At 54.1% G+C, this 13,880-nt stretch overlaps 1 protein-coding gene across 1 annotated transcript; it reads left to right on the top strand.

The window, feature by feature from the left end:
• Window positions 1–5,021: 5,021 nt before the first annotated feature.
• ECHS1 (enoyl-CoA hydratase, short chain 1) lies at window positions 5,022–12,705 on the top strand. Its single transcript, XM_027597049.1, has 8 exons — window positions 5,022–5,172; window positions 6,305–6,502; window positions 7,061–7,188; window positions 7,960–8,059; window positions 9,204–9,308; window positions 9,772–9,891; window positions 11,331–11,398; window positions 12,290–12,705. The coding sequence occupies exons 1-8, from the start codon at window positions 5,085–5,087 to the stop codon at window positions 12,353–12,355; spliced, it is 873 nt and encodes a 290-aa protein (XP_027452850.1). The 5' UTR covers window positions 5,022–5,084; the 3' UTR covers window positions 12,356–12,705.
• Window positions 12,706–13,880: the final 1,175 nt, after the last annotated feature.

Below are 13,880 nucleotides of genomic sequence, written 5' to 3'. Positions count from 1 at the left end.
TTTAGGGTGTCAGAGGTTTGAGACTGAACCTTGAATGTTCAATGTATTCTCTCCTGCTTTCCATCTTTACCTGTTGCTCTGCTTTCTGAAGGGTTTCTGCCCATGAGGCTTTTGTTTCTGCTGTCACAGTGTTTAATTTCCAAGAGCTCTTCTTCCACACACGTCTCTTTTTAGAGAAATGTTCTGTTCTTGCTTCAAGAGAGCAATGTCTGAGGATATGAGTGAGAAACGTTGAAGTGTCATTCTCCTGCTTGGTAGGTTTGCTCCATTGTTTCTTCTGTTTCTACCTTCCAGGAAGACACTTTGCATGCTGGCAGGTAGTTTTTTGCTCATGAGGAAGAATAGGCCAGAGAGCTATTTGGAAATACTAGGCTTGTAAGTGGGGCTCATCGAATTTGAGGTTAACTCTGGGGTGCTCAGGGTGTGGGGGCTGTTAATTGGGGAACCCCCATCAGTATCTCTAAGTCCTTCCTTTGGGCTGGCCAGGCTCCCCAGTAAGAGTCTTCCAGTGTCCTTCCTGCAGCATATAGGTCTGGCTGCTAGTATTTTTGAAGCCAAAGAGTGGACAGGAGCGGGGAGGGTCAGCATTCTGGGTACTGGAGACCCACCTCCAACTACGCCTCCTTCTGGAATCCCTGTGTGCAAAGACAGACGTCCAGGCTGCTGCCAGGATGGCACCAGGGCCACTGCCTGTAATCTAAGAGCTTCTTAAACATGAGAATACCTATTCTAATAATTCAAGGTGCTGAGGACTCATCCCGGAATAAAAGACAAATCCCAGCCCTCATGGAATTCAGAAAATGGACATATAAATATATATTAATATGTGATTCTCAATGAAACGTACATGCAAGGGATGCATGCACTTTAAAGGAATGATGTTGGGAGAGGTGTTGCCATAGGAGGACAAGAAGTGGTGTCCGAAAATTCTTACAGAGTGCCCAGACCACAGGCTGACCCCTCTCCTGATACTGAACAGTTTCTGTGGCTGGTCATATAAGCAACCAAGCAGGTCAAGGCGCCCGTGAGTGACTGCCAGGAGCGAACTGCTGTCCTGGGGACCGCAACAGTGGGGAGCAGCTTTTGTGCAACCGCTTGCTGGGCGGGTGGCCCTGGGACCCCCACACCCCCCACACACACTCCTCCCTCTGCACCCCATCCCAGGTCCCGGACAGGGTCCTTGACGGCTGGCTGGTGCACCGCCCCCACCGCCCCCTGCCTGCCTGGGGCTTTTGTCACGGTCGCTCAGGGAAAGCACCTGGATGGCAAGACTCGTCACACTGTGCTGGTCCCGCGAGGTACACCCTGAGTCCGAAGGCATGCACTTAACCACTGCACAACCCCCACGTGGGGACACAAAGCCCTGGGAGGAAACCGGAAGTCATGGGGACCCAGAAATGGGCTGCTGCACTGGGCCTAGGACCAGTTCACAGAGCTGACCGCCTAACCCCTGGCCTTGTCACTCAACCTGACATCTCAGGCAATCTGACCGAGTCCAGTGAAACTGGGATGCAGCCACCCTGCCCCTAGTGTCACCTGTTTGCTGGGAAGAACAACTCTTTCTTTGGGGGAAACTTTACCCCTACCCACTATGGCACCTGAAGCAAAGCTGCTGGTTCAGGGGGCTTCCTTCTCAAAGGTTCCCCTACATGCCATCTGGTTCCCCAGGGTTCAACTCAGCAGGGTCACTGGGCTGCATCTGGTCTACTACAGGGGACACTTCAGCCCACAGATTAAAGATTCTTTGAGGTCCCAAACTCGGCAAAGTGGCCGCTAGTCTCTGGGTTTCTCACAGGTATGCCCATGGTGAGGGCCCTGAAGTGACCCCTGAAATCAAGATGGTGGTGGAGCCCAAGTGGCCCACCTGTTACCAAAGTGGCCAGTTCTTTTCCTACTCAAGATTGTTTGCCAAATAACCAAACCACATTTGATGGCAAGCTGGTGATTTATTCAATGACCAGAGAATGGAGAAGGGAAGTTCATGGTCTAAAGTCATCTTCTTCTCGATTAGGTCTCATGGTCAGGGTTATACGGGTTTAGGGTAATTAAAGGGCTGGTAAGCAAGCTGACCAGGGGTGTTTTAGGGAAGAGGAAGGGAGCTTTCTTGGAATCAGACTGCCACCTCTTTTTTTCCCTTAAATGGGCGCAGTTGGATCTGTCAGGGCACTAGTAGGTGTTTGGGTTTTTTTAAGATTTTATTTATTTATTTGATGAGAGAGAGAGGGGCAGAGCGGCAGGCAGAGGCAGAGGGAGAAGGAGATTCCCCGCTGAGCAGGGAGCCTGATGCGGGACTCGATCCCAGGACCCTGAGATCATGACCTGATCACCGACTGAGACGCCCAGGCGCCCCTAGGTGTTTTTTGTTATTACAGTGATACGGTAATGTCCTGAGGTCATCTGGAGGGTTAGCACAGTGTCTGAACTGAATCAAACTGGTCCAAAACTGGGTCACTGGGGCTTGTTTGGAGCTTGTGGCTTCTGGCTGTACCTTAGTTTCTTGTGGCAAGCAGCACCTGTAAGCAGGGTGAGAACTGTGGGTTATTGTGGCCTGTTTGGAGCTTGTTAGAGAGTCTCTAGGGACACGCCCACTGCCCCTTACAAGGCAGCACGGTGCCACCTTCATGGACCTGACTGTGGGACTGTGAGGGACAAATCTACATGCTCGTCCTTGGTGAAGGAGGCCCCCTAGCACGGGCCTTGGCCACTCTGGGCAGACCAACTGGCTAGACACTGGCCCTCTCTCCAGGTGGCTGGCAGTACCTCAAGGCTCCAGCCCCATTTTCAGGTTGCATTGTCACTGTCCTCGACTTTATCACCCTTGAAATTACCGTGTCATGTTTTCAGCTACCCTGTCCCTTGGTAGGTAGTCTGCCAGTGGCCACCACCAGTGGGCCCTAGTGAAGGTATTCCAATACTCTCCAGGTCTTACCAGTCGTTTTGGTCATAGCCATTCTAGGATGTAGGAAGTGGTATCTCATTGTGGTTCTGATTTGCATTTCCTCAGTGACTAATGATATTGAGCACCTATATGTGTGTGCATTGGCCATTTGTATATCTTTATTGGAGAAATTTCTGTCCAATCCTTTGCCCATTTTTTTAAGTTTATTTTTTTTAGTAATCTCTACGCCGAACATAGGGCTCAAACCCATATCCTTCCAACTGAGCCAGCCAGGCACCCCTCCTTTGCCCATTTTGTAATGGTTTGTCTTTTTATTATGGAGGTGAACATGTTCTTTATATATTCTAGAAAGAAGACCCTTACCAGATATATGATTTGCAAAAATTTTAATTTTGCTGAGGCCCAATTTACATATACATATATATGAAAAAAAAATAAAGGGAAACCTCACCAAAATGGAATCAGGAGCCAGAAGGGGAGCCATGCCACTCCATGGTATTGATTACAGGAAGAATTGTGAATTACAGACCCCTACAAAACGATCCTCAACAGGAGAGTCAACTACAGGCCCCAACAGGGGGTGAGCCCAACAGGTGAACATACAGCCTCCACAAAAAATGGCCCACCCCGCGCCTCAGCCAAGAAGCCCTCTTCACCTGGAACTCTTGCTTCTCTCCGGTGGACTTTAGTTCAAAGCAACCCCTCCCAATGCCCTCCTCCTCCATAAAGTTCCTCACCTTTGCTGGACTGGCACATGGTTTTTCTATAGCTTGCATGTCCCTAATTGCAATTCTCTGCTATTCCCAAATAAACCCATTTTTGCTGGTAAAATACGGGACTTTTATTTTGAAGGTTAATACATTTTTTTTTTTTTTTGGTCACTTGTTCTTTTGTCCCTAATTTTATGTAGGACAACAGCTGCTCGACTGGACACCAGCCCTGGGGGCTTAGAAAAACTTCTTTTATGCCGCAACCATTTCATTTTGTGTGCCTGTCACAGCGGTGTAGCCCACACTGACGCAGTCTCCTTTAGCACCGGGTTGGTAATCTGCATGAAAATGTCTTTATTCTACCCTCAGCCTTGAAATAAACTTTGCTGAGTATTCAATTCTGGTTTGAATTTTACTATTTATTTGGAAAACATCAGTTTTACTTTTCATTTATCTGTTTTGTCTCCGCTATTTGCAGAACCTGAACAAGAATTCAAACGGAGGCCTGGTAATACATGTCTGAACACCTACGTGTTATAACCAAAAAAATTTAAATACATTTAAAATGTCATTGTTAAAAATTAAGTCTTACTTTAATAAGCTACATAATCTTGCTGCCACTTTTTTTTTTTAAGATATTTATTTGACAGAGTGAGTGAGAGCGAGAGAGCACCAGCAGGCGGACGGGGAGAGGGAGAAGCCGACTCCCCACTGAGCAGGGAGCCCGAGGTGGGGCTCGATCCCCGGACCCCGGGAATCAGGACCCCAGCCGAAGGCAGACGCGTAACTGCCTGAGCCGCGCAGGCGCCCCTTGCTGCCACCGTCTTCTCCGTGTCTACGCGCTTCCTTCTGCCTGGACTCGTTTGCAGCCCGCAAACCCGGTTTCCGCTGACTTCGCGGAGGTGCCAGCCCCGCAGCGGGCGGGCTGATAGGAGGGAAGCGCGTCCCTGGGAGCGTGGGGGCGTCGGGGCTCCTGGTTCCAAGAGCGGCGCCCTCGCGTCCAGCCCGGAGCCTGGCCTCCGGCCCCCAGGGCTCGTCCCGGAAGTGGGGGAACGAGCCCCGGACGTGGGGGCAAAGGTCGAAGGCCAAAGGTCAAGAGGAGGTGCGGGCAGGCCCGGGGGTCTCTGCGGGCGGTAAGAGGCAGCCGGGCCGAGGCGCGGCTGGACGCGGCAAGCCTGCCCTCCGGGGCCTTCCGGGCTGCCGCCCCACGGCTCAGGGTCATCGACGACCGGCATAGGGCTGGGGGCACGCCACAAGGCCGACACTCGGAGCCCCGCTCCCCCCCCGCCCCCCGCCAGCCTCCTTGGGCTCCGGGACCCTCGGCCCCGCCCCCACCTCGCCACGCCCCCTTCCGGGGCCCGCTGGTCTCGCGATGCCTGCGCCGTCTCGCGACGCCGGACCGGAGGCGGGCCGGGCCCTGACTGGTGCAGCCGGGGGCGGCTCCGCGGGGCGGGGCCAGCCGTCCCCACAGCGCCATGGCTGCCCTGCGCGCCCTGCTGCCCCGCGTCCGCTGCCCGCCGCGTCCCCGGCCCGGCTGCACGGCCTTGCGCCCCTTCGTCTCGGGTGAGTACGGGACTTAGGGCGCGTGGGAGGCCGGCACCGCGGCCGCCCCGGGACTCCCGGACCTCCCTCCGGGGCCCGACCCTGGCCGTCCCTGGAAGCCCCGTGCCTCCCGGCCCCCGCTCCGGCGCCCCCGATCCCGTCGGCGCCCCCCCGTGCACGCAGGGCCCGGCCCCGCCCCTCTGCCGTCCGGCCGCGCTCGCAGCACCTGCTGCCTCGGTTCGCTGGTCTCTGCGGTTACCGGGGGCCCCTCAGTTGGTGGGACTCCTGACGAAGCGCTAAGACCTCTGGCCATTTCCGTCTGGTTGTCGGTGGTGAAATGGTGCAGGGTTTACGGGACTCAGAGGACGTGCGCTCGGGGCCTCCGGGGTGGGCACGGCCGCGTGCTCCGAACGGCAGCGCCGCCCGCGCAGGCCTGCCCGCATCCGCGGCTTTTCCCAAGTCTGCTCTTCAGACTCTGCGTCCCGCAGCCAGCCGGGCGTGCCCTCCACGCGGGTCAGGGCCCTCAGTCAGGGCCGCAGTGCTCCCGAGGCACTCCGGGCCCTGTCCCTCCCTGCGCCGGGGCATGGAGGCCCTGCACCCTAACCCTCACCCGGGTATCCACTTCCTGCCCCGCTACCGGAGCACGTTGATTTTACCCTGAGTTCCCTTTGCTGACCCGCTTCCTCGGGTCCTGACCTGCCACCAGCAATCACTCCCTGGGCTGCAGACACCCTGCTGCTAAGCATCTCGCCCGTTACTCCCACCAAACCCCCGGGGTGTTCGCAGACACACAGACCTGCGGCTTCTGAGGTTAGCCTTCTTTCTCTCCCGGCCATACTGACCCTCCCCCCGCCCCGGGTCAGCAGCCTGCCCTCTGGCCCGTGGTGTGCCTGCCGCTCTGCTCCCTCACCCAGCTGGTGTTTCTGGAAGGAGCCTATTTCCCCATCCCTTGTTTCTGATGAATCACAGGGTGTCTGTAGTGCAGGTTCTGGGAAATGTTCAAACTTCTGTGGAGGTAGAGAGTGGTGCACTGGCCACCATGAGGCTGAGAGCTGTGTGCTGCTGCCCGAGGACTGGGCAGCGGACGTGTCGGGGTCACTCTGCCCACGACGGGTCTGATGCCTACACGAATGGAAATCCCTTCTTCCCCCAGGTGCTGACTTTCAGTACATCATCGCAGAAAAGAAGGGCAAGAACAGCAGCGTGGGCTTCATCCAACTGAACCGCCCCAAAGCACTCAACGCACTCTGCAACGGCCTGATCACGGAGCTCAACCAGGCCCTGGAGGCCTTCGAGGAGGATCCGGCTGTGGGGGCCATCGTTGTCACGGGTGGGGAGAAGGCCTTTGCAGGTGTGTGGGCAGCATGGCAGCAGTTGCCCAGGTGTGCGAGGTGCGGTCTGACTGCGGCATGTGGCATTGTGAACAGACTTACACCTGCATGGTAGCGTCAGAAGAGTTAGGACAACTTGGGGTTTACTTAAACCTAGTGTAAAAAGACACAGGTACTTCTCAGAGAGCCGCTCTGCCTGTTTAACGTTCACGCATGCTCTGCCAGCAAAATAAGATTATTCAGAGTGATTCGGGTCCTTGACAGTTAGGTTTTGGGTGTGTCAAGCACTTAAGTGACTGATGAATAAGCCTAGCCTTCCCAATCCAGCTTGCATCTGTTTCCCTCCGCATCACCTCCATCAACACATAGCATGGCACGTTGCCACCATCCCTGCTGCCCTACTCTGTCCAGATGGCCAGCACCTCACAGGCCCCTTAAGCATGGGGCCCTGTGTCAACCATTCCCAGCAGCCCCCAGTGCCTACACACAGTGCACACTCATAGCTCCGTGCTGGTTTGGGGGTGCAGCAATAGTGGGGTCTCTGCTCTCTAGTAACTGGGACTCGTTTCCACCCCCAGCTGGAGCTGATATCAAGGAGATGCAGAACCAAACGTTCCAGGACTGTTACTCTGGGAAGTTCTTGAGCCACTGGGACCGACTTGCCCAGGCCAAGAAGCCGATCATAGCTGCTGTCAATGGCTACGCTGTGAGTGTCAGACCAAATCTCTTCTCAGCACACTGGGAGGCATCAGATAACCTATTTTTATTCTGAAAAGGCTGGAGTTTAGTTACAGCCACACCGTTCCTGCCGAGCAACACCACAGATCCAGGATGTGCGGAGAGGAGGTGCTGTAGCACCAGCTTTCGTTAGCGGGTGTTCCGCTGCCAGCTCTCCCATGCTCAGCCCTCCCGCGGTCCCTGTGACTCCTGGGAACGTCTCCCCTCTGCTAGGCTGGAGGCCACACGTTGGCTTTTCTGTATGGTTTTCAGTGGTTCCAGCCTGCTCTGCACCTGTAGGCTGACCTCTTCTGCCACCCTCGAGAGCTCGGTGTCCTCTGCGTGGTGTCTGGGTCTCTGGGCACAAGGACACTCATGGGCACTGGGGCCGGTGGTAGTGAAGCAGTGTGGGCAGCTCAGCTCGTGATCACTTAATAAAGCTCCCTGTGGGTAAGGCGAGGTCAGCCAGTCATGTTCACTGGGACCACAGTCCAGCCTGCTGGTTCACAGACTCTCTCTGGCTGCTCTCGAGCCCCCACAGCAGAGCAGAGACTGTGGGACCCCAAAGCTGAAAGAGCTTGCTGTAGGGTCCTTCTCAGAGGGAGGTCGCCAGCATCAGCCAATTGTAACTAACTTAAAACTTTGCATCTCTTTTAATCTTTGCTACACCCTGGGCCATGTTCATTTTGACGGGAAATTTAAATAAGCAAATGGAGTAAATTTCTGACTGGGTCCCCTGGCGGCGCCTCGTGTTTTGCAGCTTGGTGGCGGCTGCGAACTCGCTATGATGTGTGACATTATTTATGCTGGAGAAAAAGCCCAGTTTGCACAGCCAGAAATCCTACTGGGAACCATCCCAGGTAAAGAGTGATGACATCTCTATAGCCTAAACTCTCCAGGTAATTCTCCAGAATCTCCCCACACCTCAGGAGCTTATCGGCTTTTCCAGTAATAGACAAAAGTGTGTAGCTTACATCTGACAAGGGGTCCCGGCTGTGATATGAGTCCTGGCTGGTGGCCACCTGGCTATGCCCATTGCTCCCTCTGCTGACCAGCACACTAAGCCCCAGGGGCACAGCGGCACTCAGAGAATGGCCCTGGGGGCCTTGGGTCTCTTCAGGCTCCTCTGATGACCGCCAGATCCTTTGTCAGACGCTATTAGGAAATGCTGGCCACATACCACACTATAACTGCAGTGATTCCTGCTTGTGACCCTAAGTTCAGCAGAGCGGGGATTCCTCCCCCACGTGGAGGGTGACGGGAGCCATGGGCAAACAGTGACTCCTTTGTGTCCCGGGGGGCCACCTGATGAGAGCTTCAGGCTTATGGCCCCACAAGTCTCTGCCCTGCATGTAGAGCCTGGAGCCGAGGGCATCTGCTGAGCAGCTGTCAGGTCAGGAGAGGGTGTCTGGGGTCGGCTGAGGGCGAGCAAAGCCCTATATGACCTCTGCTCTCTGCTGGGCTCTTTCCATCCCAGTGCCCAAGGCCTCTGCTTAATTGAGGCAGCACCTGAGTCTGTTGGACTGCGGGTGTCTCCATTAGGTGGTCCCCTTGGCTCACCCTGGCAGCCCGGGGTTCACTGTGGGCCGGACAACAGGGTAGACCACTCTCGGTTCAGCTGCAGAGCGTCAGGTGAGCAGGAGGATGAACAAGGCGTGTGGAGGCACTGGGACAGAAGACCACACTCAGAGCGGCCTGGGAGGCAGAAGCCTTGCTCTCGCGTCAGACCCTGAGGGGAGCAGGCAACACTCGGAGGCCACCCCAGCTGCCCTCCAGGTTGAGCTGGGCCAGGGTCTGAGCTGCAGGGGACCCGATGTGCTGGGCATAGGGCCCGAGTATGGAAAGGAGCCTCTCCTGAGGTTTCTTGGGTTACCTCCTTTCTGTCCACCTGCCCCACCCAAGGGGCCCCATCTTCATCCCTCGTAACTTGCTGGAAGTGTGTCTGGCATCTGGGCATGCGCTGGCCGTGAGCCAACTATGACCGGTAGCCCTCCGCCCCTGCAGGTGCAGGGGGCACCCAGAGACTGACCCGCGCTGTTGGAAAGTCACTGGCCATGGAGATGATTCTCACTGGTGACCGGATCTCTGCCCAGGACGCCAAGCAAGCAGGTGTGGGCCAGGGCTGCCCCACGGAGCCACCCTCACGGGGAGCTGAGTGGAGATGGGAAGAAGGGGGCTGCATCCAGGTGTGCCCATGGGCGATCAGCACGTTGACTTCAGGTGTCCTGAGAACCCGGGGGACAACTGCCTTTATTTGGAATGCCACACGTACAAGAGTAACTGAAGTGTATATCAGCTTCAAGAGTCAAAACCATCTTTTTTCCCAAGCCCAGCGTCAGCAGTGGGGGCTCTCCAAGACCCTCGCAGGCACACCCTCTCCCTGCCCCAGGTGACCCACTCTCCCTCCCTTTTGGTGTGTCTGTAGGAGCCTTGTGGCCCCGCCTCAGGGGTGGTGTGGACCCTGCACCCCCGCAGCCCTCTTGGCCCCCAGAACACCCCAGCTCTAGGAGTGGTCTTGTGACTCAGAGAAGCACAGCCATTGCTGTTTGCTATTCACCTGTTTGTGTTTTAGGTCTCGTAAGCAAAATCTTTCCTGTGGAGAGACTGGTCGAAGAAGCCATCCAGTGTGCAGAGAAAATTGCCAGCAATTCTAAAATCGTAGCAGCAATGGCCAAAGAATCCGTGAACGCAGGTAGGGGTTCTGCCGGGAGGAGATTTCGGAGGGCTGGGAGCCGTGGTTCTAAATGATGCATTTTAAGCCTCCCTGGACAGAAATTGGGAGGATTCTTAACATTGGGATTCTGGCTCTTTGTAGCGTCCCAGTCTTTGGTTGCTGGCTCACAGATTCTCCTGAAATGTTCTGAGTTGTCCTTGGTATCAGGACCCAAGAAAGGAGCCGGCCTGAGGGACAAGAGTGACAGGCACTGGGGTGCAGGGAAACGGTTGGGAAGGGCAGGGCAGTCCCTTAGGCAAAGCCAGTCTGGCTCCTGAGAAGCCCGGCTCGCCTCCTGGAACCTGGTGGAAGATGCTCCTCTCGGCCAGCAGTTGTGCCTGCAGCCTGGTGGCCGCACAGACTCACGGGACACCAGCGTGAACTGGGGACAGTTCACGCTGCTCCTGGTTGCTCTGGACTCTCCGTCCTCTATACAGGCAAAGCAGCTCCAAGCCCTCCTGAGAATTTCTTGAGTCTTAATGTAGCGTGTTGTGCTCAGCATTGGGGTAATACTGCCCAGTGCTGCCTGTTGAGAAGGCCGTGAGCCCAGGATAGCTGAGCTGCGTCAGGTCTGTGTGCTCTTCTGCAGGGAGGCGGTCAAGGCCCCTGGGCTGCTGCCGGCCTTAGTTGGCTGAGCTGTTGTTTGTGACGTGGCCACAAGGGTGAGCAGGTAGCACTCGCTTAAGAGGTGGACACTGCTGTTCGTGCACAGGGCCAGTGAGGCCACGGTCAGAGGCACGTGCCATCACCCCAGCTGCTCACCCAGGGAAGATGCTTCACCTTCACTGGAAGGACGGCCCGGAGCAGTGGTATTCTTACCACCCGGGACTCTGTTCTGGCACAGTGTTCCTTTTTCAGGTTTTCATTCTTAATTTTTATGCTTTTTAAAACATATTTAATTCTGGGGTGCCTGGGTAGCTCAGTCCGTTGAGCATCCTGCTCTTGGTTTTGGCTCAGGTGGTGGTCTCAGGGTTGTGGGATTGAGCTCCATGTCCGGCTCTGCACTCAGCCGGGTATCTGCTTGTGAGCTCTTCCTCTCTCTCAGCCCTCCCCCTGCTCATGCACACACGTGTTCTCTCTCTCAAAATAAAATCTTTAAAGAAAACAGAAAGTAATAAAATATATGTAGTTCTGCAGGTTCTCAAATCCTCTTGTGATTGGACAGAGTTGGCCTTTATTCAGTTCCTCGTGCCTCTCTTCTTGGGGCCACCAGCGGTGAAGCTCCGAGTAGGTTGCTCTGCTGGCATCTCAGCCGGGGTGGGGCATTGAGACGGGGGTGCTTCCCAGGCTGTGGTCTAAATCACAACGAAATTAAGGTTGATGTGGGTCAGTGGGGAGTGTTTCCTATCACCATAAAAAAAGTTGCATGTTCCCACATCTAACACCTGAGTTCATAACTTCAGGGTTCTCTTTTTCAGCTTTTGAAATGACATTAACAGAGGGAAACAAGCTGGAGAAGAAGCTCTTCTATTCAACTTTCGCTACCGTGAGTAAACATTCAGTGGAGACACACATGGTCCAGCTGTAGAAATCACTGGGAATTTCCTTCTAGGTTTTTTCATTAAATAGCATTTCTCTTTGGTCAAACTGTTCGCTTTCCCTGTAGCTGGATCCGATGTGTCCCGTCCACGAGCATGATTTTTGCAAATGAGTACAGTGTGTAGAAGTTCACAAGTGTGAAGGGTGACTTCCTATTACAAAAGGTCTGATGAATCGCACCTTTAAACAGCAAGCTCCTGTATTTAAATGCAGTGTATCTGCCCATAATTTTCTGCATCATTCCAGTTACTTGGAATGGAGTTCGAATGTATTCTAATACTGCAATCTGAAGCTTCAGATCAATGTTTTCTAGGATTTGACAGTCACTGAAAGGGAGTCCTTCTTGTAAGTCATTAAAACCCATCTCTCAGTATCGGATAGTCATGTGTAGGTGTTTCATGAAAGAGAGATTAAGAAATGACTTTGGCTCTTGAGGAAGTGAAGGTGTGTTTGTGTATATATGCACACATGCAGGCGATGAATTAGTGAATGAACCAAACAGGTGCATCTGAGGTTCTCTGTGGGTGACAGTTTATTTGACACACAAATTAGTGGTTTCTGAATGATCACACCTAGGGGCTGGGAGGCGGGGGGGGGCGGCATATAAAAATGTCATTTCCAGGCCAACCCTAAGTGGTCAGGGAATCCAGGCCATTCCCAAGTTTCCAGGTAGTCCTGATGCAGGACCCTCCCTCCCTGAGCTCCTCCACTCTGTGAAATCTGAGTTTCAGAGGAACCCACAGACTGTGAGCAAACCACAGAGACAGGCAGAGCCCCACACCTTGACTCCAGAGGAAAACATGAACGTCTATCCGTGCCTGTTTTCCCTTTCCCACAGGAAGACCAGAAAGAAGGGATGACCGCATTTGTGGAAAAGAGAAAGGCCAGCTTCAAAGACCAGTGAGCGCCTCCACCTCTGCCTAGAACCTTCTACTTAAAGACAGATTTAGAGTCTGACAGTCTTAGAAGCAAGTAAATCCTTCTTTTATAAAGGGCCGTGTAGGTGACACACAGTTTATCTGACGCTTGGGTCGCTCACTCCTGGGTGGTAGGCAGTCTTCACCCAGCGGCCATGAGAGTCCGTATCTGGAGCATGTTCACACTCTGACCGTATTCTTCTTAATCAAAAATTATGGGGCGCCTGGGTGGCTCAGTTGGTTAAGCGACTGCCTTCGGCTCAGGTCATGATCCTGGAGTCCCGGGATCGAGTCCCACATCGGGCTCCCTGCTCAGCAGGGAGTCTGCTTCTCCCTCTGACCCTCTTCCCTCTCGTGCTCTCTATCTCTCATTCTCTCTCTCTCTCAAATAAATAAAATCTTAAAAAAAAAAAATTATGAGGGGAGCCTGGGTGGCACAGATGGGTAAGTGACTGACTGTCGGCTCAGGTCGTGGGATCAAGCCCCACATCGGGCTCTGTGCTCAGCGGAGAGTCTGCTTCAGATCCCTCTCCCTCTGCCCCTCCCCCACTTGTGTGCGTGCGCTCGATCACACTCTCAAACCAATAAAAATCTTTTTAAAAATTCCACTCATGAGTCTTTGGTGATGTGTTTAAGTTTTACTCGATTTCAGGAGCTGAGAGAGATTTGATGCCAAGCAGTCACTTTGTACAGCTGCCTTCAGGTGGAAGCACATCCCCTGCCTGGTGGCTGTGCAGTCTCACAGCCAGTGACTGTGACCGCTCAGAGGGCGGGTGCTACCAACCACGCGGCAGATGCGGATCCCGTTGTGCCTCTCTGGAGGCAAACGCCATGTCACTCTGCAAGCTTGTTTTGTCATTGTGACCTCAGTCAAACAGAGTCCATAAAGTAAGTCACCTGGCACACTCCCAGGGTAACCACTGTTAATAGGTATGTAGCTTTCTAGATGTTTCTCTGCACACGTGTGCAGACACACGAGGATAGCAGTTTTCTTATAAAAATGGAATTGCGCATCCACACTTCTGCACGGCGTGCTGACCCGTTACCTTCTGCTCCGGTCCCACAGGTGCACCCTCTTCTATTTGAATTGTGCTGGAGTCTAGGAAACAAAGCTTACCATCTCAACCATTTTTAAATCTGCAGTTCAGAGGCATTGAGCATGGTGACAGTTACGCAGCCGTCCCCACCATCACCATCCATCTCCACGCTGCTTTGTCCTCCCAAACGGAGACTGTCCCCAACAAACGCTAACCCTCGTCCCCCCAGCAGCCCTGGCGCTGTCTCGGCTACCTTCCTTCTGTATCTGAATTCAGCGTTTCCGGGCTCCATTAGGTTCTAGCAGGTCCTCAAGCTTGCTTGCTTCTCATTGCTCGGTATTATTCCTGTGAGCGTTCCGCTCGATGGCCCTGAAATACGTGATGATACAGGAATGTCGCTTACTTATCCCCGTGGTGTTGGATGTTTAGGCTCGTTTCTTGTTATCAGGACTCCCATGGGTAACACTGCAGTGAC

Source organism: Zalophus californianus, chromosome 15 (assembly GCF_009762305.2).
Source record: "Zalophus californianus isolate mZalCal1 chromosome 15, mZalCal1.pri.v2, whole genome shotgun sequence".
NCBI lineage: Eukaryota > Metazoa > Chordata > Mammalia > Carnivora > Otariidae > Zalophus > Zalophus californianus.
The sequence above is the reverse complement of the archived record's forward strand: the minus strand, read 5'-3'. Positions and strand labels throughout refer to the sequence as shown.

Excerpts from the sequence above, each read along its gene's own strand:
- ECHS1 (XM_027597049.1), top strand. The coding sequence starts at position 5,085 with ATGGCTGCCCTGCGCGCCCTGCTGCCCCGCGTCCGCTGCCCGCCGCGT. Across the intron at positions 6,503-7,060 it reads TGGGGAGAAGGCCTTTGCAG|CTGGAGCTGATATCAAGGAG; the intron begins GTGTGTGGGCAG and ends TTCCACCCCCAG. Across the intron at positions 9,309-9,771 it reads CCAGGACGCCAAGCAAGCAG|GTCTCGTAAGCAAAATCTTT; the intron begins GTGTGGGCCAGG and ends TTTGTGTTTTAG.